General features: G+C 42.0%; 2 protein-coding genes across 4 annotated transcripts; one reads left to right on the top strand and one right to left on the bottom strand.

Moving 5' to 3' along the window:
• The first annotated feature begins 1,596 nt into the window (after positions 1-1,596).
• On the top strand, positions 1,597-18,772 carry LOC121912720 (cyclic AMP-responsive element-binding protein 5-like). 3 transcript variants are annotated; one of them, XM_042435071.1, is made up of 11 exons: positions 1,597-1,739; positions 4,468-4,534; positions 5,305-5,398; positions 6,964-7,073; positions 7,537-7,793; positions 11,898-12,024; positions 12,349-12,420; positions 16,189-16,548; positions 16,653-16,904; positions 16,990-17,098; positions 17,788-18,772. In XM_042435071.1, exons 2-11 carry the CDS (start codon positions 4,481-4,483, stop codon positions 17,922-17,924), a joined length of 1,572 nt encoding a protein of 523 aa, XP_042291005.1. In that variant the 5' UTR covers positions 1,597-1,739; positions 4,468-4,480; the 3' UTR covers positions 17,925-18,772. The 3 variants fall into 3 exon arrangements, with proteins under 3 accessions (XP_042291005.1, XP_042291007.1, XP_042291006.1); XM_042435073.1 differs by having other exon boundaries at positions 17,794-18,772; XM_042435072.1 differs by lacking the exon at positions 1,597-1,739 and adding an exon at positions 1,749-2,261.
• A 925-nt stretch (positions 18,773-19,697) lies between these two features.
• On the bottom strand, positions 19,698-23,058 carry tril (TLR4 interactor with leucine-rich repeats). The gene has a single exon (XM_042435069.1). The coding sequence runs from the start codon at positions 22,802-22,804 to the stop codon at positions 20,282-20,284; it is 2,523 nt and encodes an 840-aa protein (XP_042291003.1). The 5' UTR covers positions 22,805-23,058; the 3' UTR covers positions 19,698-20,281.
• Between the last annotated feature and the right edge of the window lie 50 nt (positions 23,059-23,108).

Genomic DNA, 23,108 nt, shown 5'->3' on the forward strand with positions numbered 1-23,108 from the left:
ATCATCACTGATGACATCATATTTCCAACACAATGACTAGCAACAGTGAGTGTGGATGGTAACATTAAACCCAAGTCTATAACATTGTCTTACTGTATCACTAATGAAAACTTTATTAATCAAACAAAGTTTGACTTTATTGATCATAATCATCAGGGGGGGGGGGGGGGGGGGGGGTAATTAATTTTCTCATGAGATTTACTGATAAGGCTCTACTACTTCACATTTCCTCTCTCATTTAAATATAATTCAAATTAATCTTACTGTAGACATCCCATGTTTTCCCACTAACTTTAGTACAACTAAATTCAGGTACTCACCTTTTAAACTCAATGAACTGCCAACAGCTTTCAGGCTAGATTCTTATATTCCCCTTGGAGATTTTACAGCTTTATTATCTGATGTGTTTAAGAGTCTTGTGATAGTTTTAATTAATTTGTCCTCTTTACTTCACATGCTATTTCTTGTATGATGGTTGTGGGACTAATATTTTTTTCCTCGGTTCTCTCTTGAAAAAGAGATCTTGGGCCACTTGACAAATATAATAATCATAATCATAATATATGTTATATAGCCTACAGTATATGCTGTTTTACTATGGCTATATATTTTATTATTTTGAGGAGGACTCATAATCATATTTCTATTCAGTTTCATTTGTCGGGATCACTTCGGTACAAAGAAGAACATTCAGACCAGCTGCCAGGAGTGACCCAGGAGTGTGAAAACACGAACATATAACACCGATTCTGTTTTCATTGCACTGGCTCCCTGTTTCCTTCAGTGCTGACTACAAAGTCCTCCTACTCATATTTCCTACAAATCCATCAACAGACATGCGCCTCCCTACCTACATAAACTGATCACACCACAATCCTCCCCCCTGCGCCCTCAGATCTGCCAGCAGCTTGCTCCTCCAGGCCTCCAGTACCGAGCTCCGCACCATGGGGGATCCAGCCTTCTGCTCTGCTGCACCATGCTTGTGGAACAGCCTTCCTAACCATCTGAGGGCAGCACAGACCCTGGACTCTTTTTTAAAAAGTCCTGAAAACCTTTTTATTCAGGAAGGCTTTTTCATCTTAACTCTTATTACTATTTTCTTTATGTTGTGTGTATGTAATTAATACTGTAGCACTTTGAGTTTCACTATGAATTAAAAGTACGGTACAAATTAAATGTAGTATTATTATTATTCTTTTGATTTATTTTATGACCTAATTTTTCCTCACCTGTTTACATTTCATAACAATACGATATCAAAATAAATACAATTACATCATTGCCCTCATAAAAGTTTTGAGAAAACCTTGGGGGCATTTGCTCATTTTGACGTATTAACTCGATACCGACACTGGGACGTCCCGCTTCTAGACACACACACACACACAGAGAGAGAGAGAGAGAGAGAAAGTGGGGAGAAGAAGAAAAAACCCACACTGGGTTTTTATCCGCCCACCCGGTCTGCCCCGTGTCCCGTCACGTTGCTGTCGGTCCCAGCATGCTGTCCCGTTCCGTCCCCGGGCCGTCCCCCTACCGGCCGGTGTCGTAACCCCGCCCCCCTCAATCCCTCTCTCTCTCTCTCTCCTCGTACGGGACCGCAATGATTTAGAAGTTCAGGAATCCCACGTGACGTCACCGGGCGGGTGATGTAATGCTTCTGTAAATAGATCGTATTGTAATCTCGCTCCAGTCCAACGTGGTTCCTCTCTGGAGCACCGCTTGTCCCTCTCTACTTGAAGGTAAGACACTGCAATTTACTTCCATTCACAAAACTTGAAACCTCCGCAGCTCTCTGCTCTCCTGACGCCGTCCTCAGTCTTATGAAGTAGTTGTTAACTTGTTATAGCTCAGGTTTTGTGTGTGTGTGTGTGTTTTTTTCTAACGGTGCCGGGAACTAAATGGAGGTTTTTGGCGAGCTGTCCCGGTAAAGTCTCATCATCAGGCGGACGGGTTGAGCGTGAGTGTCTATTTGGGGGGTGTGACAGCACTCTCCATGCATACAGCTGTGCCGGGCGCTTGTTTATGAGTTGAACAGGTTGCTTTACGGAGCCGTTGGAAGGGAAACACACCGGGTCATGTTCTTGAGTCGCACACAGGCAACTGAAGACTCGCCTGCCCGAGGATTTGCTGGTCAGAACCGCTGTTAAAATGTGAGCTGAGCTCGATGTTGACATTCATCCATCGAACATGGGAACTTTGAGAGTTGTTAAATCGGATCATTCCTGAGGCTGGACATTTGGAGAGGTGAATCACGCGCACAGGTGATCATAAAAGCTGTGTGTTGCCTAGGTTATGCATGTGTGTTTTATTATGTCATCATTAATCATCATTTCTGTGATGAAGCGCAATGACAGAGGAGGAGGCGGGAAAAAAGTGGTACAATTTAGTTTCCTCAAAGATTTTTTTTTTTCCAACACAGATATTAATCCGTCTTCAATTGGCAATATGTTGTCTGGTCGGTTGTTGGATTTATGTATTAAAGGTGACGTCATTCTGCATTGATGTAACCACACTGACAGAAGGTTTTGCTGGAAATGTGCTGAGTCTGCTCATTTCGTTGCTTACAAGTGCTGCTTGAAAGAAGACAGGGATGTAGAAACTGTCAGGTGCCACATGAAGAAGAAGAAGAGGAGGAAGAAGAAGAAGAAGAAGATGATGATGTAGAAATTGATATATCTATTTATGAAATATCAGACTATGAAATATTATTACTACAGTTGAGGCTAATGTACTAAATATACTGTAGTTACATAAGAAGTGTAAACCTATGACACCTCCTGTGTTTTCAACTGATTTTGTTTATCTATCCATCTATATTTATCTATCTAAATTTGCTGCTCTGGACACTCTTGCACACTTGCTTGCTCTTATCGTTTTGCAACACACACAAACGCACACACGCACATGCTCACGTACACAAACACACACCTATGAAGTCACCTCTACTTGCCAGGGGTTGGAAAATGGGGGCTGAGGCAGGTTCAAACCTGTCTAGAGTAGGCCTACAGTGCAGCCCTCCCTCTGCCACCTCCCACCCTCATTCCTTCTCTCTTCCATGCATTGTGTCCTCCTCTTTCGCTAGCTCTCTCTCTCTCTCTCTCTCCCACTTGCCCTTTCCATTCCCCTCTCCATCACCTTGATGTCACTCCCCACCCTCCCACCCCCACAGCCTCACCCCCCTCCCCCTCCCCAACACACTTTCCATTTCTTATGGAAGCATGTACTTTTGCCCTCTCTCTCCCTCCTTGCTCCTCTCTTTAGCTCTCACTACTTTCCCATAACATCAGGACCCACTTTAGTGTCTTCTCAGCACTCATGCAAACTTTCAGAGTATGTGTGCACCTGTGAATATGTGTCCATGTGTCTTCACAGCTTTAGATACGCTCACTTTGATAACCAAATATTTAACAAGCTTCTCATCACCATCATCTCCACCCGAAATCGACGACTTCTTCTTGCTCACTACAGTTATCAGTGTCAGCCTACGACGAGGATGAAAAGTGAAGGAAGGGTCGCCCGTTTGACCTCTCGGTCTTCTCTACAAGTGTGTGAATCTTGTGTGGTCACACACAGCTCAGAGGAATGCCTGAGGTCAAGGAGTTGCAGGCTTGCTTTGCTCTCACTGGAAAATGAAGGGCCAGCAGCAGTAGCACTTCAAATCAAGTCATAATTACCCCCCCATCACTGGCTTAATATCTCCTCTGAAGAGCTAACTGGGTCAGGCTCGGGTTAACGCTCTGCAAGTGGGTTTAATATCGTGCTCCATTCCACATTGGTGTTGATATTTTTATCCTATGATGACTTGATTTTCATGTAAGGCACGGCGGGCATGCATCCTATCATCACACTCGTATTATTAACTGATGCCCTGATGAAAGCCTAATTGTAGGCTGAAACAATTGCACTACACTTAGCACTTTGCTACATAATAACCATGAAAAGTAAAGATCTTGATGGTGTCAAGAGTTATATGACCCTTTTTGCTGCTTACGTATTATTAGTAATGAGTAATGAAAGGTTTTAAAAGCACAAAACAGATTGTGTGTATTACACAACTTGCCCTAATAAAAATGACTACCTATACAAGCAGTGCTGCCAGAACCCGAGCCAGTGTTTGTTGCACTCCCACTGGCACCAAAGGGATCATTTTCCTCAAGATAATGTTGCGTCTCAGGGCAAAAACATCCATCAGCTTTGGCATCTACCTCATTACGCGCGGCTTCCACAGTAAAGGCATGATAATAGGAGGATAACTGTATCGTACTAGCCTAGACTATGTGATTTATCTGAGGGCATTGTCTCTGTGTAAACAGGAATATAGAGCAGAGAACTGCAGGCTGCCTACTGGATGAAATCATCACAAAGTAACAGTGACCTGAGAGAGATAGTTCCCCACATACTGTACAGTATATATGTTAATATGTTACAGATTAATGTGTTCATCTCATTCTCTGTTTGTTTGTGCAGGCTTGTGTATGACATGAATGACAAACAGGACAGGCCTTATGTGTGCGGGGCCCCGGGCTGCTCTCAGGTCAGTTGGTTACATTGTGTTTTTTTTATGTAACGGCTACAATAAAAATAATTTTGCACAAAAAAATATGTGATTATCATTAGGGCTGCAGCTAACGATTATTTTCTTTATTGACTAATCTGTTGATTATTTTCTCGATTCATCCATTAGTTGTTTGATCCATAAAATGTCAGAAAATTGTGAAAAATGTTGACCACTGTTTCCCACAGTGGTGACGTCTTCAAATGTCTAATCTTGTCCTGACCAACAGCCCACAACCCAAAAATATTCACTTTACTCATATTCATAGAGGACTAAAGAAACCAGCAAATATTCACATTTGAGAAGCTGAAACCAGAGAATTTTGACTTGTTTTCTTAAAAAAAAATCACTCAAAATGTCTACTAATCAATTAATTGACTAATCGCTGCAGCTCTAGTTGCTTGATTATTGAACCTGACACTATAAAATGATTTACTGTAAATGAAACAAAATGCTCGATTGTTGTAGAAAGGTCGGTATCACATGATTATTAATTGTGGAAACTATAACTGTAGTTATATGGGTCAACTCATAAGGGAGAGTGGACACACCAAGCTGATAATTATAGGATTTTACATTCATTGGTTGAGTGATAAATATTCTAAAATACTCAAACAACTAAGACTATTATGACTGATAAGTCAGTGAAGAAGCATCAGCTGATTTAACGGAACATTTCATCTCGTGTGTCATGTCGCACAGCTGCATGCATCTCTTCATGTCTTTCTCACTCTGTCGGTGTGCTGCAGCGCTTCCAGTTAGAGGAGCATCTGATCATCCACAGACACAAACATGAGATGACCCTCAAGTTCCCCGCCATCAAGACGGATACGGCTTTTACAGGTGAGAGTGCGCAGAGGAAACCAGCAGCCGCACAAAGAAAGATAAAGAAATAAGAAAATGTGCTACATGTCACTCAGTTTGGCAGCTGTTTGGGTTTTGTGTGTCTGTATGTGTGCGTGGTTACCTCTTTTCAAGAGCGGTGCTTGATGAAAAAGTGATGACGCTATGTTATACAGTATGAAATCAGATAAGCTCGATACAGGATTTCTTTCCTCAGATAGTCTGTGCTGTGAAACAGAGCTGCTCATGTTGCAACATGTACAGTGTACTCCATCAGATTAGACCAAACATACTGATAGCACAATCAGTGAAGACCCACTTTGATTTAAAAATATGGGAAGAGCTGTTTGGTTTTTTTCTTTATTTAGATGCTGGGCAGAAGTGAGGAGCGCAGGTACAGAAGATAATCTCTTAGTAGGATTGGAAGGATGTAACCATATTTTTCTAGACAGTTTTTTCCTCAGTGCACCAGGGTTTGAACATTAGGCATTAAATGTAAAAGCTATAAAACTATGAAATCTCCTGACTTTTAAAACCTTTTTTTTAACTCTTCAGGCTTAATTTCCTCCACAAGTGAATAGACAAGGGGTCACCCTGCTTTGAAGAGCTACTAACCCAAAGAGAATTTAATTATCTTGGGATTCAGCTGCAAGTTTTAATGTCCCCTAATGGCTGAGATGTTGCTTTGAAAGCCTTTTTTTTGCAATGATAAAAATAAGAATTTGGAAAAATTGGCTCCAAAAACTCAAAGAATGTAGTTAAACTCTTCGCATGCACTTCATGTTGAAGTGAATTATCAATTATATGGTTCTCAGTACACTGAGACATTAAAATGGGAAAAAAATAGCGATTTGTAGGCATTCAAAGACATAAAGAATGATCTCTCAACTATTTGAGACACAGCTTCTCTTCAGTTCACCTATTCAGTTGCATTTAATAACTGTAAGTCTGTAAATGTAAAAGCAGCTACAATGCTAATGAAGGATGCATGGTGAATGCATTACAAGTAGCTTTAGTCATTATGTATTTACCATATGTGGATCATGGTAAACAATGCAGAGAAAATGCATTGTTTACCATTGATCCCGCCCGCAGTAGAGATTCATGTTCAAAAACACTGTCACGTGACACATTCTGTAACCATAGAAACAGCTGTCTGCCTGGACGTAAACATCAGCAAGACGTCCAACCTCTCCAGACTCTCCCTCTGCATCTGTCTCTCTCTCCGTGTGTGTGTGTGTGTGTGTGTCCTGCAGCCTGTCACGCCTCCTGCAGGAAATCTCATGTCTAAACAAAGAGCCCAGCTGACCTTTGACCCCCACATGTTTAGACAGCTCAAATAGACAGACTGATGTTATCACAGAGAGAGACAGAGAGTGCGGCTCAGAGGAGACTCTTTTCCTCCTTTTGGCATTATAACCTGGACGACAGTTGATTTTAGAAACAAATGAGCTCAGACGGGACAGACTGTTGTGACAAAAGTGCAGTGATACATGAGTGTGAACCCCTTTCTATAAAGCATCTTTTCTGACATGTCCTTGTGCATTTGCATGTAATGCTTCCAGATCAGACTCCAACGCCAACCCGATTTTTGCAGAACTGTGAAGAGGTTGGTCTGTTCAAGGAGATAGAGGAGGAGTTTCTGCAGGCACAAGAAGAGGAAAAGAGCAAACAGGTAAATTTTACAGAAAAATATGAACCAAAATGAAGCAGATTTCCTTGTTTTTTGGCTACCTGTGGCTGAGGTGAACTCAAAAAGGAATAGAAAGCAAGAATGCTGATTTGTGCCTTATTGCTGATAGGTGTTTGCTTGTTAAGTCTGTCAGGTTAGTGTTTTGAGTGACAGTTGAGCGTGAGGGAGATAAAAGCAGTCAGACTCAATTAGACGACTGCAGATATCTGACCTGCTGCAGGAAAGACACACCGGGCGATCACATTCTCCCCTGTAAATTAAACAGCTAGGCATCAAACACACACACCTAAACAAACGCATGCATGCACACACACACACACACACACCATCATCACAAAAACGCACACCGCACGTGTGTGTGTGCGTGTGTGAGACGAGCATTAGATACTGCCCTTACAACTTCGAAATGGTCCCAGCTGTTTGTCGCTCCCGCTTCTCCCCACAGACGCTTTCTCATAATGGGCCGTCCTGTATGAACCAGCACCAGCTCAAACCCCAGCTTCAGCTCCAGCACCCACCCCAGCCTCAGCACTCACATCCCCAGCCACCGCTGCACCATCCCCAGACCCATCCCTTGCAGCACACCCAGTCCCATGGCCCCATGATGGGCCCTAGCTGCAGCCTGGCTGCCCAGCAAACTCTGTCCTCCTCCCAGTCCGGATCAGTCATCACCCAGGCTCCTTCCACCCTCTCACACTCAGGGTGAGTATGGTTACTGGTGTGCACATAACACACCAACATGCATCCGAATGCACTCATACAGTACAGATCCACTCATTCATGCAGCAATATCTATTTCCTTCATCACAAAAACACACACACACACATTTCCATTTAATGTTGCCTTTTCTCACTTTTTCTTCCTCTCCTTTACCCTGTCTTGCCCATCCTGTTTTGGAGGTATTATAACTCATTCTGTCTGGCACAAACTGGCATTTCCCCCTGCATAATTTATCACTGCACTAATGAACTGAGAGAAAAGAGGGGGAAAAAAATCAAACATCAATTGACCGAGAGAACAAAGTTATAGCAAAAAGATGCAGAACCGCTGGTTAACACCCACTCAAACTCACTGACACTACCACCCCGCCACCCAACCACTGCGTCTGTTATGTCTGTTAAGACTTAGAACCAGACTGGAGTCTCTCAGCGCCTGTGCAGCTTCCATGGCTCCCTGGTTATCACACAGTTCAACAGACAGATTAGAAGAGTTCCTGTCTTTCATCTAACCAGCTCCCACCAGCTGCTTTCCTTTAGACGTTGTAACTTTGAATTCTGTGGAACTCTGTAGACACTCTGTCATCTGAATGTCTGATTATAAATACATATACTGTACTTCGGGTTTAATGAGATGTTTCACACCAGTTTTAATTATAGCATGCTATTTGATGAGAAAAGCCTGTTTTGGTATATTTTAGCCATGTCAAAATTAATTTATTCAGCTATTCACTGATTAAAATGCCATATGACTTTAGGGAATAAAAGATAGTAACGCTGTAGTTGGCAATACAAGCAGCTCTTAAACTGTAAAAATGTACATCACTGACGTTGTGTAGATTACATTTGAAACATTTATACATTCCACAATTTTAATGTGCAAATTTTGTTATTGGTTGAGAACGTTTTGGTAAATAACATTATAATGAATGTTTCCAGTTATAAGCATGTATAAATTATGTTCATTTTTATGAAACGGTTCTACAAAATAGAATAAAAACCAAAACAGAACGACACTGTTTTTGCTTCATTATATTTTTCCTCAAATTTATATCTTATCAGTTACACTTAAAGTACCAATTGAACTTTATTCAGTGCTGGCACTTAACTTGAAACTTCTTTTAACACTTTCATTGTGACTGTCATTTCAGTTCCCTTTACTAATTATATTTCAACTGCTGCTTCCACTTATTTCAAGTGTTTGAAGTGTTGCAACTTCAAATTTTCAGCTGTGGGCACACTTGATTTGCACATGAAATTTAGTCCTTTCAGTTTTATTTTTTATATGGTTGTGTCTACTGTCTAGTTATCACCAAATAAATTAAATTAGTTGTGTCATTATTATATTTTTGGGCCTTTTTATGCCTTTTTAGGATTGTAGACAGTAAAGACAGGCAGGAAGTGTGTGTGTGTGTGGGTGTGACATGCAACAAAGGTTCAACAAATGGATGTTGTGATTATATGGTCAGCGTTGCCACCAAGGTGCCTCACATTTGTCACACTGTTCTTCATACTTTGGAGCTTAAGGAGAATTTTAAACTCTTCTTTTATCCAGACAAAAAAAAAGCCTCCTCCTCTGTGTACCAACAGACAATTATTTTCATTATCAATTAATCTGTCAATTATTTTCTCGATTAATCGATTAGTTGTTTGTCAATCACTGTTTCCTAAAGCCCAGGATGACGTCCTAAAATTTTGTTTTGTCTCAACAAACGTTCCATCTGGAATCAGAGAATTTTGGCGTATTTTCTTAAAAAATGACTCAAAGCGAATAATCGGTGATTCATTTTCTGTTGATCGACTAAGCGATTAATTATCTAATAGTTGCAGCTCTATCACATACTATAGATAAACAAACTCTCTGTCCCATCTCTGTGGTTGATTAGATGAGTCAAGGTACCAGAAGTAAGTCAATGCCATAATAAGCTCCAAACATCTGTCCAGGAGCAGACAGGACAAGACAGGACAGTGAGGAGTGAGTTGACAGTCGATTATGGTTCAGTAAATCAGTGCCAGCTGAATCCAGACAGCATGTGAGACAGCGAAACCAGCTAAGTGTTACTAAATGAACCGTGGATCAAGTGTCTGACTGTTTCTCCCACGTGTTTACCACCGGTTTCCATAGTGACCTGGTCTCTGAGTGTCTGGATGTTGGCCCAGTAGAACTGTTGTGGTTACGTTAGGAAACGCTGTTTTGGTTTGTCTGTACTTTGTTGTACGTTAAACGGGCTGCATACTCCAGATTCAGTGATGACATCATTACCGATGACCTCAGCACAGCCACGGAGGCCCACACTGTCCGATTGGCCGATAGCCAGGGCGGTTAGGTCAGCACATGGCATCCTGGGTCTCTCCATCCCCCGCTGTGATCCCTCAGCTTCCCTCCTCCTTCTCAAGCTGTCACGTTTTTCCATATCTGTTTTCTTTCTGTTTTTTTTTCATCTCATCAAGCTTTCCATTGTCATTGCTTCACCTCAAACCTCTGTTTATGCTTTTTTACTCAAATACAATAACATTTAGAAATTTTTTTCATGCAGTGGATGCTTTTGTCCAGATTTATTTAGAGTGTTTGTTCACCCAAATGACATAACAGCATATTTTCTCACTTACTTCTAGTGTTTTATAGCCATGCAGATTGTTTCGGTTTTAAGTTTTTTAAATATTTACCTCTGACATTTCCCTTTGATAGCATTGAAAAATTACATTTAAAAAGTTCAAAAACAGTCATTGTTTCCATTATTCTGGGTAATCCACAGAACACACTCCTAACAGTTTTTAAAGGATTTCTTCTGTAGAAAGTAGTTCCAGAGAAAACTGTGCATAGGAACAGAAACTTTGTTTCTGAGAAGACACATTGTGTTGTATTTAAAATATATTTTTTAATTGCTTTGAACACCACATTCAAAATTCCAATCACATCCGTTGTATTGAGGTAGAGGCAGAAATCTCCTGTGGTGGAAAGTAACTAATTATATTTACTCAAATACTATAAGTACAGTTTTGAGGTATTTGTACTTTACTTTAGTATTTCCATTTTCTGCTTCTTCATACTTCTACTTAACTACGACCATTTCAGAGAAAAATATTGTACTTTTTACTCCACTAAACTTATCTGACAGCTATAGTTACTAGTTATTTTATATTAAAAATATTGGATTAGTGTATAAAACACAATGCGCTGTTAAAGATTAAACCAGGTGGTGTCCAACCTTTTTGACTTGTGATAAAAACAAAGTCTGTAAGGGCCCTGGTCATGTTGCAGATCAACAATAGGTCAGTCAATATGTTGCTAGAAGTTCCAGCGAGCTCCAAAGAGTGATTTCTCCTCTAAACACCTCAGATGGTTTCATTTAAAAAGCTGTTTGAGACTCAATGTGGTGAAATCATCTAGTATTTTAAGCAAAGACTAAAGAAAAATCCAAACACGAATATAAATTTGTGTAGCAGATTTTTGTTTGGAAGGGGCCCAACTCCCGATTTAACTACCCAACTGTTTATAAAGTAGTTAAAACTAGTCACACGTGGACCCACTACAACTGTAACTGTAAAATGTTACTTTCACATTAATGCATCAATATTAACAGCCTAATGTTATAAATAATAGAATGATGACTGCAGGGGTAGGGTACTTTTATTTAAGTAAAACTTTGAATGCAGGACTTTTACTTGTAATGGATTAATTGTACATTGTTGTACTGGCACTTCTTCTCTGACTAGATACCACTTGGCGTAAGTAAGAAGATAAACTGAGTTTAATCTTTCTTTTTGAATTTTTGTTGTACCAACTTTTTAAAGTGTGACATCAAGTCGATATTAACCTAATCCCTCTTTATCACTTCTTCAATTTATGTCATCCATTCATCCATCGCTAGTTCCCGCACAGACATTTTTAATTAATTTCATATATCTCAGTCTCACCTCCATCTGCCATCAAGACCCGGCTATAAATGTTTCAACTTGCACCTCTCTCAACCCGCATTAGTGAAACTTTAGCTGTGTGTAGCTCTCTGGCATAACCCATCCCTCTCTCTCTCCCTCTCTCTCTCTCTCTCTCTCTCTCTCTCTGTGTCTCTCTGTGGCTGACCACAGGCCGGTTCCTGGGCCGCTGTCCTCCCTCCTCCACATGCGGAACAGACACAGACAACCGCTGCCAGCCTCCTTGCCTGGCACCCTGCCAGACCCCGCCATGCAAGGGGCATCTGCTCAGCACATGCCCGTAAGTACGAGAGACGGGGGGGGGGGGGTTTGTCATGCTCAGGCTCACACACACACATACAGCCGCATTCAGACATGCATGCATTATGATTTATAGATGCAAGTATAGTGACCAAAGTGGTCAAGATCCCCGAGTTAGAAATATTCATGGCTGACAGAAAAATTCACTTCACTCTTGTGAATGAATTAATTACAAGTGTCAAACTCCAGATGGATGTGACCCTGTGGGGAACTCTTCATACTTAGGTTAAGTGCGTGCTGAAGCTTTTTCTTGTCACGGTTGAAAGGTTATTTTTGTGTCAATTTTTTTTTCTCTCTTCTTCAGATGGAGAAGCAGATGTCTTGTGTAATGGGTCTACCAGGTCCTGTACACAACCCCTCCTGTTCCTCGCCGCAGGTACAGACCAGTCAGTCTGAAGCAGATATTTTCTTCCTGTGTTTGTAGATAAGTCCTTCCTCCTCTGGTAATAACATTATGCCTCGTTAAAGACTGTGTCTGTATGATCTACTGAATGTTTATAGTAAAGGATAAGTCTAGCAATATCCTGTATTTATTGTTAACAAATCCCATTAAATGACTAACACCTGCAATGGATTGATCCTCGTAAAAAGCAAACATAAGTCTTATATAGCTCATTTTGATTTGCTATAGGGCTCCATTGTTGTCCAAAAAACTATTAAAAACACATCATGGCATCGCACAACTGCACTGGGTGACATGTTCTTTCATTACCGTGAACATCCCACAAACACCATGGTGAAAATACTCACTAGCGCACCAAATCTACCACTCAAAACAGTCCCAAATGCGCTATTTATCCTGTTTGAGTAATGTTTGCTAAAAAATACAGTGCCAAGCTGTTTTAGGAAATTATTTTTAAAGTAATACAAGTATATATTCATGACCAATGTTTAAATAGTTACATCTTCAGTAGGAATGAATTGCCACAGACAGACACATGTTTGCTTTTGTCTTTTATGGGATTTGTTGACAACAAGAAAAATATTGAACATTGCCAACCTTACCTTTAGTTTCCAATCACTTCGTTTTGAAGCATTTACCTTCCTTTCCATCTTTAAGCACATCTTTTCTACTCCTACTCTAACATGAGGATTCAATTATTTCCACATTATTTTAATCTTGGTACTGTTGAAAAAACAGATGAAACTGCACTTAGAGAATGATGTGATGTGACACAATTTTACTCTGTGACCCAAAACAATGACATTTGTTGAATTAACAGCTTCTTATGACAAGCAGAACCAGGTTTTGTTGCACATTTTACTCACACTAGATATTAAGTAATGGTTTTTTTTTTTTTTTAAATGTTCAGGATGAGATGGATGACACAGAATGGCTGATATTTTGTGTGATCTTTCAGAAAAGGTCCTATTTATTGTGCAACTCTAAAACACACTCTTCCACACATTCTGCCTTTGGCTTATTCCTTTGTAATCAGGATAGACAGGAAACAGAGTGTAACTCTACACTCTCTCTCTCTCACACACACACACACACCACAGGAAGTCACGATCTACATGTTCTCCCTGACTTTCTTGGTTGTTTTATTTTCCTTGTGTCGACATGCTCTCGATCTTCCCTCTTGTAAATTTTACATTTCCTCTTTCTAGGTGCATGTAGTATGAATTGTTTAAAGTATGTGTGCTATCAAAGGCAACTTCAGACGGAAAACTGTGAAATCGCCTCGCATCTGCACACATTCACACACACATACACAGGTCATGACTTAATGAAAAGTGGTTTCGGGTTTCAGAGCCACTCAGGACCACAGGTTCAAATCTGAACTTCTTTCATTCTGTTGTTCTCATATACACACAAACACACATTTTTCCATAGCTACTATTATATATATTGTTATTTAGTCTTGTTAGTTGCTTTTCCAAGGTGTGAAATAGGACTCTGCTTCTGTAAAAAACCACAGACGGTGTATTAACATGCCTCTGTTGCACAGTAACTCCGCAGTCAGCTCAAGTGGAAAGTAAACGTTTGACAAGTGGATCAGAGTTTCATGTACAGTTTTTGTATCTTCATTAACTGATCCAACCAGACAGAAATATCAACGTGGTGTGTCATCCAGGCCAAGGAGATCCATGATGTAATCACAAGCCTCAGTGTCAGGGTGTTTCTATGTAGTAAACAGAGCTGAAATACTCGTGTCCTGTCCTGTTCAGTGTGTGCGGCTGTGCGTGTGTGTGTGTGTGTGTGTGTGTGTGTTTGACTGGCAGCCTGGCTGGCTGGTAAAGCTGGCACAGACAGCTCGGTGACCTCATCCTTGGCAGCCGCTAAATGTGCTCCCTTTTTTCGTCTCTGAATGGTCGAGAGGGGTGGGGGGGGGGGGGGGGGGATCAGCTTCTTCTCTTAAAGAAATATTGTGTAACAGGGAGCAGATAGCAAAATTGCCAGGGAGGGAGGGGGTGGGGGGGGTGGGGTGGGGGGTGATGTCATGCTCCAAACATGACCTCTCCCTCTCTCTCTCTCTCCTCTGCTGAGTGTAGGAGAAAGGTGAGATGAGGTTTAATTTAGCTCTTACAGTGTGTTTAGTCAGATGATATGCGGGAATGATCAAGTGTGAAGGTATCAAGCTGCAGACGGCAGCATTTATTGGAACACATTATCCCTCTTATCTACAGTTGTCTTCACGGTTGCAGATGATTAGGAGAAATGGCGATGCAGAACTCAGCGGGGGGGGGGGGGGGGGGGGGGGGGGGGGGGGGTTGGAGAGCAGTCAGTTACTGTGTTGGTTTTGTCATTTTGAGATGTTTTGCTGCTATAGATGAAGGATACTGTGGGTATCTAGAAAGCGGATCAGCTAATTAGGATAAATACTGTAAGTGAGGCTTGTTTGACCTGAAGTGGCTTGTAGGTTAAGGAGCTGATCTGCTGTTACTAATTTAGCTGTTGGAGGGGTCAAACACACCCCAGACAATATGAGATGAGATGGAAAATCACAAGCTGTTGATATTTACTGCTCCATTTGTGTCGTGTCAACTCAAAAATGACTGAGTAAACCTGTGGGGAACATAGTGACAGTGAGAGGCAATATTTAAATGAAACATAATGTATTTGAAACATGTTTGTTTCATGTATTTTCTAATTTGTTTGCTCTGGGTTAAACATGTTCTTCAACAGGTATTAAAGTGCTCAATACCATTGCTTTTAAGTACAAAAGTTGCCCTTTATTAAATGATACACAAAAAGATGTTTGTGTTTAGCAGCAGTAAACAGCAGTTTCCAGAAATAATACTTGAGATTTTTTACTTTATTTTTGCAGTAACTTGCTTCTATTTAATGTCAGCAGGAACCTAGATATCCCAGCACGCACCTGGCTATTTGGAAATCAGATGCAATTACTCATCTTCCTGTTTTTTATTTAGGGCTACAACTAATGATTATTTTCATCATCCATTAATCTGCTGTTATTTCCTTGATTAATGGTTTTGTCCTTTAAGTGTCTATTTGTTTTGTCTGACGACCAAAAGTCTAAAATCCAAAGATATTCAGTTTACATGTGATATAAAACACAGAGAAAGCAGCAAATCCTCACATTAGGGAAGCTGCAGCTAGAGAGTGTTTAGTGTTTTTGCTTCAAAAAGACTTGAAACAATTAATCAGATATCAAGATAGTTGTAGAATTTTCTGTTGATTGACTAATTGATGGACTCTATTCTACTTTAATCTCCTGTTCAATACCAGTCTTTGATCTATCTCAGGCTTGAATTTGGTTGTTCAACTCTACCATTCCTAGAGGCCATAGTAAAGAGTGGAATGTGCAATTTAGATGAGATGATGTGAAAATATAGTTATAATGAGAATGTCAATTACTGAAGCTCCAGTGACCACAGTGTTTATCTTTCCATTTTAAAAAAAAGTACAGCCCTTTCTCTCTGTGGGTTTAGAGCTGGCTCACAGCCACAGCCGTTTTTTTTCTTCTTCTTCTCTTTATATCACCTGTAGTATAAAATACAAAAAATAATTGCAAGAACATGAAAATATACTGGACATTTTGTGGGTGTACTGAATTATGAATTAATTGCAATAAAAGTATGAAAAAAGAATTGGCTCACAGCCAAAGTAATACTAGCAATTATAAAGTCCCTTAAATTTTTAAATCTGTAATCTTTAAATCTTTTTATCTCTCTTTAGAGATCCAAACAGACGATGGGCCATCATTACCAACAACACCACCCAGGAATGGTCGCCATCAACAACCCTGTGACATCCATGGGTCACATGATGGAGATGATGTCACAGCGCCAGCAGGCACCTCCGCTACAACACCACCACCAACCACAACATCATCATCATCATCATCCGCAGCTTCCAGCTCCACCCCTCCCCTACCAACAGCGATGTCACGCTCCTCCTCCACAGCACCTGGGCAGCTCCCACAGCCACCAGCTTCACCAGCAAGCCAACGTACCACACGCTCAGGCTCACCAATCACCACCTTCCCACTTGCACCAGGGCTCACCACCAGCACCTCCACTGTCTGTTCCCACACAGGTATGATGCTTTATATTTACTGATCAGCTTAATGATGTCACAAGCAACACCTTGTTCATATTTCTGCAGTCAGAGGTGACTTTAAAAATGTTATTTGTTTACAGCATTCACCGGTGCCACAGCAAATGCAGCCCTCCCAGCATGCAGTGCAGGCAGGCGGTAGCTGCAGTGGTGGAGGAGGAGGAGGCGGCAACCGGCGCAGGAGGTCAGCAGAGCAGGACCCAGACGAGCGCAGGCAGAAATTTCTGGAACGTAACCGAGCCGCGGCCACCCGCTGCCGACAGAAGAGGAAAGTGTGGGTGTCGTCGCTGGAGAAGAAAGCTGAAGAGCTGACGCACACAAACCTGCAGCTACAGGTGGGACACGCTCTATTAACTAACTAAGTGTGAACACAAGTGCAACTTGCAGTTCAAGGATGCTTATTTCTCTGTGTGTTCCCAGAACGAGGTGACGTCATTGAGGTCGGAGGTGGGTCAACTGAAGCAGATTCTGCTCACCCATAAGGACTGTCCTGTCACCGCCCGGCAGAGAGAGGCACAGGGGTACCCCAGTGAGTAAAACCCCCTATCCACCCCGCTCCCCTCTAGAAATCTCAGCAGCTTTTCCAGACGTCTGATACCAATCATCTCCATCCATCACCGAGGGTATAATTTAGATACCTTATATGTGCACATAAGGGGATACTCCATGGTTACATTTTGTCTTGTTATAACAAAACCACCCCTCAACGCACAGGGACCTAAAACTGTATCTTACCATGTGCGAAAAAACACAGCACTTAACCCCATAGTTTGCCCTGGCTTTGATGGTATTTGAAATACATTAAACAAAATACAGACCATGCCCATCTTGCACTCCAGGCAGGCTAAAGTTAATGCTCAACAATTACTGAACCTGTAACTGACCTGAAAGGAAAGATATATTTTTTAAAAACACACTGCACCTTGTGGCTTAAATGGAAACAGCCATTATGTTTTAAGTGTTGCGCTTCAGAGAACAAAGAGGGATGCAATATTGGTATGTGTTGGTATATTCATATATTTCTATTGTTGTCTTTTTACCTGTCTGTACAGTATTCATTTGTTAAAATAAAAGAGATATTTTCCTTTAATCTGAACTGTAAAAGGGTTTTTATTCGTTTGTCGCACATGCACGACACCCACCCACAGAGGCGCACTCACAGAACGGACAATCCACACAGGATCAGTGACTTTGATTGACAGCTGTCTCTGTGTCCAGCTGCAGAGGTGTGCCCAGGAGGAAGTCCCACCCCTGTAGAGCCTGGGTCTCAACTGCAGGCCATCCAACACAACAGCATCTCGACCTCCTCGACCGCTGGAGGCGACACAGGGCCCGACCCCCAGCCTGGATGCTAGCCCGCATCGTATAGAGGAGGGGGGTGAGACTGGATGACTGGATGAAATATGTTTCTGTCATAACTACACATAAGTCTCACTGAGCTGTGGATCCGTGCCTCTTTACATTGTACGCACTGAACTGGATAGGTGAATTTATGAATCAGTTTGTTTTTTTTTTTTTCAACATTGTCATCTTTTTCTGGTGTATGTTGTGGAGGTGCAAAAATGACATTTTCTGAAAGCCTTGTTAAAAACTGTGATGGTTACATGGCAACTGGATCCTGTGTTTATTCAGAAAGTGTCTGCTTCTGTTGACAGCAATCTCACAATTGCCTGCTACCCACTGACTATTCACACACACACACACACACACACACGCACACGCACACACACACACACACACACATACACACAAACATAACACATCATTTCAGTCCCTCTTGCTCTTATATCTTGCACTAATTTTGAAAGACAAATCCTTTATACTAGTTAATATTTTTAATAGCCAAATGCAAGTGCACACCTTTTGCCTTCTCTTTCTCTTCTCAAAAATACATATGTATTTTTCTACAAATAATTCAAATTAAGACAAAAAGGGTTTATTTTAAGATTTCAAATTCATTGTATGTAAATAAAAATCAATCAAACCTGCGTCTGTCTCGGAAAGCCATTTAAAACCTGATTGTACAGTATTTCCTTTCAGGGTCTTTTTTTTTTAACACAACTGCTCTAAAACACTAAAATATCTATGAACTGCACTTCATGACTCAATCCCTGTCTGTTTCTTTTAATTTACACTTTACACTTAAGTTACTCTTTTTGTACTGTAAAGATGTTGACAATCGCTGTAAATCTAATGCTAAAATAAAAACTCTTATTCTGGTATCTCCTTGTGGTTATTTATATCATTTATAGAGAACCTAATCTTCTTTATGTAAAATGTGTCACTATTTTTTGACACAGTGAGCCAGTGGTTGTGAGTAGTCAGAGTACTGTGATCAGTTTGATTCTGTACATACAGTACGTCTAGTCTGCCATCTAGTGACTGGTGGTTGACACTAACTGGAAGGGTCAGTAAAGTAGATCATAGCCTGTTTTATGTTTGGCCAATACAAAGGCATAAGTATTTCTCATTATATAATAAATAAAGAAACAATTAATGTATCTTCATTTGGGTTTAATCTGACTACATTTACCATCAGTAAAGGAAAGTGTCCCACACTTAAGGACGTAATGTTAATAAGATCTGTAAATAACCGACTCTGCTCTGCAGAATATTGAATCTCAGACGTAAATTCTGAGTAAAATTTTGTATGCGTGCATGTGTGCATGAATGTGTGTGTGTAACATACCATTGCTATTATCTTCCTCGCCCTAACAACTGCTTGGATCCCACTCTAAAGCACTTAATATCAATTGCAGAGGAGAAAATACCACTCACATGCCAACTGATGGTATTTCCGGGTAGTCAGTTCCTTTCCTGAAAATATTATATGGCTGTCTGGCTGACACATTAGCGACAACCTCATAAGACTAGAAATAAAGGGAGTGAAAAACATCTTCGAGTTCAAAAAGTAAATACAAGTAATCCTTGTGTGTGAATATCTTATTCTTTTCATAGATCCTCCCAATCACTCTAAATATCCCCTTATGCTTTCATAATCAGTGTCTTAAATATATATTTGAAAACCAGAGATACAGTAACATCTGTTTTATAGAGGAAAATATTGTTCCAAGAAAGACAACGATTCATCTATAAACACTCAAATGACAAAATCAGTCACATTGTTGGGGATTTTACTTGTTCATGTAATGCAAAATGATACAAAGTTCCATAATAAAGTATAAAACATGATAGATGTGATACAAAACAAGTATTTTTTCCTGCCAACCAGCAGCCAACATTATATACTGTACATATACCTACTGTATGAAGAGACATTATGATGTCTGTGAACTCAGTATTAGCACCATAGTTGAAATCAGTGATCCATCATTCATGCGTACACACTTGCATTCAAAACAAAACACACATTGAGACACTTTTGCAGGTGTAAGGAAATGAAAGAGGAAAGGCACAAGGCGGGAAGAGGATGTCAGAGGGATTTGACTTCCTCCGGTGTCTGAAAAGGCCCTGATGAGCTCAGCTGGTCTATTGTCACTTTAACTCTGAGAGATGTTGTCAAATGAAAAACACAAAGTGGGGAGATACTTGCCTTGGTTTGTTCTTAGCCACAAACACACACACACCCGTGTTTTTGTGTGATACTGCACTGTGTCAAGATAAAGGATGAGACCAAAGAGCATAAACCAATTCATATATGTTCCTGTCGTGCAGTGTGTTCCTTGTCAATAATTTTAGAGTTCTTATGGTTCTAGTCAGAGAACCTCTGCATGTCACTGTCTCTGCGAGCGCTGCTGTTTTCCAGAAAGCGGTCACAAGGGAACTCAATGAGATCTCCTTCCTCTAGTGGTGCAAGTCGTGCTGGACGACTGCTTTGGTAACTGGTGAAGTCAGTGGACACCGAGGCGGTCGCCATGGTGGGACGAAACGGTCGCCTGGTGGAGTACATGTGCCGCACGTGCACGGCCGACTTCCTCCTCTGCAATCTTTTTTTCAGGCTCCGCCCCAGCCAGACCCCACCGATGACCAACAGCAGCACGGCGTTCCCAGCCAGTGTCGCAACTGTCACCAGCTGGAGGTCAGTGGTCAGCGTGCTTCCACGGTCAAACCCCTCAGGGAGAGTGACCAATCCTGCACAGTGGTCACGGGGGGCCACTTGACACACAGATCCTCCAACCACTCCTTCCACACAGACCATGTAGGTCACATCCGAGCTGAGTTCTCGAAGGGTCACAGAGTAAGCAGTACCACGGGCGTAAACGTAGCGGGGGAAACGGTCTGGTGTGCCAAATCGGTCGAACAGAATCCGGTAGTGGACTTCGTCTAGGCCCGGCCCAGGTCCTGGTGTGTAGCGGTGATGATCCCTGGTGGTCCAATAGACAGTGGCAGTATTGGACGTGACCTGGTCCACTGATACATTAGTGATGAAGTGGCGGTTGAACAGACATGGATCCATGATTACAGGTAGACCCTCCTCATGATCTGACCTCAGAAGATCAAACTTCTCCCCTGACAGGACAGGAGAACTTGTAGTGAACCCTGTGATTGGATCAGTGGGGGTGATCTCATGGTTACTAGCATGACTTGGTGTGGAAAAGGCTGGTGCATCTGTTCTGGAAACGACATTCGACCTTCGTCTCCCTTTCGCACGTTTCCCAGCCGCCTCTGTTGCAGGTCGTGACCTTGGGCTGAGTAACTCCTTCTTTGGTTTCTTTCTTTCCAGTGAAGGAGAGGGTTCTGCCACCTCTGGGCCTCCTTGGTCTCCCTGGATTCCAACCTCTTCTTTTCCCTCTCTTTTCCTTTTCTCTACTTCTTTCCTCATCATCATCACCCCATCCTTGTTTTGCTGTCTCAAATCTACAACTTCTGTCTCTTCCACCTCTTCTCCTTTCTCCACCTGGCCTTCTCCATCTCCCTCCTCCTGCCTTATTGCATCTGCCTCTCCTCTCCCATTGCCCTCCACCTTTACCAACACGCCCCCTCCCCGACTCTCCTCAGGCCCAGTTTGGCTCCTACACAAATGTGTCCAGTTCCCTAAGGGCTGCAGCTGGGAGCTGTTCACATAGTCCAGATATTTTCCCCTCAGAGTTACTGGGTGATGACACTGCACAAAAACAGTCAACAATTTGCCCTGAGAATGTGCAGCAGTCATCCATCTTTTCAGCTCCTCCAGGCGACAGTCACACGTCCAGTTGTTGCCATGGAGGTCCAGGTCGTAAAGCACATTATTGAGGGCAAAGATGTCCCCGGACAAGCTGGTGAGCATGTTGTTCTTCAGCTTCAGCACCCTCAGATGTTTGAGTTGTGTAAAAGCCAAAGAATCAACGTTGGAAATCCGGTTGCGACTGAAGTCCAGCTCCTCGATGCGCTCCAAAGGGTCGAGGAGACCGGCGGGGATTTCCTCCAGCTCGTTACCGTCAATCAGAAACTCTCTAAGGCTGGACAGCCCTTTCAGAGCCCCGCTGTCCAGACGAGAAATTCTGTTGTTGCTGAGGGACAGTTTGGATAGTTTTTTGAGATTTTGGAAGACGTGGTTTGAGACGTATTGAATTTCATTTTCAGACAGCAGCAGAGTTGTCAAAGCTTTGAGTTGGGAAAAAGTGAGAACATTGCGCACGGCTGACTGTTTGTTGTGGGCCAGGTTTAAAAAGCGCAGGTTGGTGAGTTTAGAGAAAGCGTTTCTGTGAATATGATGCAGCCGGTTGGATTCCAGATGGAGATAATGTAGACTAGTCAAACTTTTAAAAACAGAGTCCTGCAGAACTTCTATTGCGTTGCCATCCAGGCGCAGTTTAACAAGATTATCCAAGTTGGCAAAGAGTCCCGGTGTGATTTTCTTTATATCATTATTGTTGCCATAGAGAATAGTTAATTTCTTCAGGGGTTGTAAAGTCCCAGTGGGAATAGTTGATAAAAGATTATGTCCCAAATACAGCTCTTCCAACTTGGACAGCTTCTCAAATGCTTTGGGGTGAACAGTTTGTATTTGATTGTACTGTAAATTCAACCTGACGAGGTTACTGTACCGTGTGAAGTCAAAGGCAGAGATGTTGCCAATGAAGTTTCCCCCAAGGCTGAAGATCAGCACCTCCTCGGGCACCCGCGCGGCGGGTTTGGGCACAGTGCGCAACCCGCGGTTGGTGCACATGAGGTGCTGCGAGTGCTGACAGTCACAGCGGTCGGGACAAAAGTCCATCGCAGGTGAAGACGAGATGAATCCCTCGAGTGACAACAGGAAAAGGCACATCCACGCCAGGAAATTGCCGGTATCCATTCCCACAGCGCGGCTGGCACAGCCAGAGACTGATGCGGCATTCGCTTTGTGTTGTTCAGGTGCAGTCGCCCCTCTCCTCTCTCACGCTGGAGACCGACTCGTCCATAATCCACTTGTTGCACCGAAAAGTGACGAGAAAAGTGCTGTACGCATCAAGCATAAGGCTCCATCACTGAGCAGCATCATCTATAAGCAAATTAATTTGTGCAGTGCGCTCTGATGCTGTCTGAGGAAACGCTCACCTCCCCGCTAAGTCTCCATCCCCCCAAGTGGTCATCTGTTGCGAATTACAGAGTTCCGCAAA

The sequence above is a fragment of the Thunnus maccoyii genome, chromosome 15 (assembly GCF_910596095.1).
Source record: "Thunnus maccoyii chromosome 15, fThuMac1.1, whole genome shotgun sequence".
Classification (NCBI taxonomy): domain Eukaryota; kingdom Metazoa; phylum Chordata; class Actinopteri; order Scombriformes; family Scombridae; genus Thunnus; species Thunnus maccoyii.

Excerpts from the sequence above, each read along its gene's own strand:
- LOC121912720 (XM_042435071.1), top strand. The coding sequence starts at position 4,481 with ATGAATGACAAACAGGACAGGCCTTATGTGTGCGGGGCCCCGGGCTGC. Across the intron at positions 7,074-7,536 it reads AAGAGGAAAAGAGCAAACAG|ACGCTTTCTCATAATGGGCC; the intron begins GTAAATTTTACA and ends TTCTCCCCACAG. Across the intron at positions 16,549-16,652 it reads CACTGTCTGTTCCCACACAG|CATTCACCGGTGCCACAGCA; the intron begins GTATGATGCTTT and ends ATTTGTTTACAG.
- tril (XM_042435069.1), bottom strand. The coding sequence starts at position 22,804 with ATGGATACCGGCAATTTCCTGGCGTGGATGTGCCTTTTCCTGTTGTCA.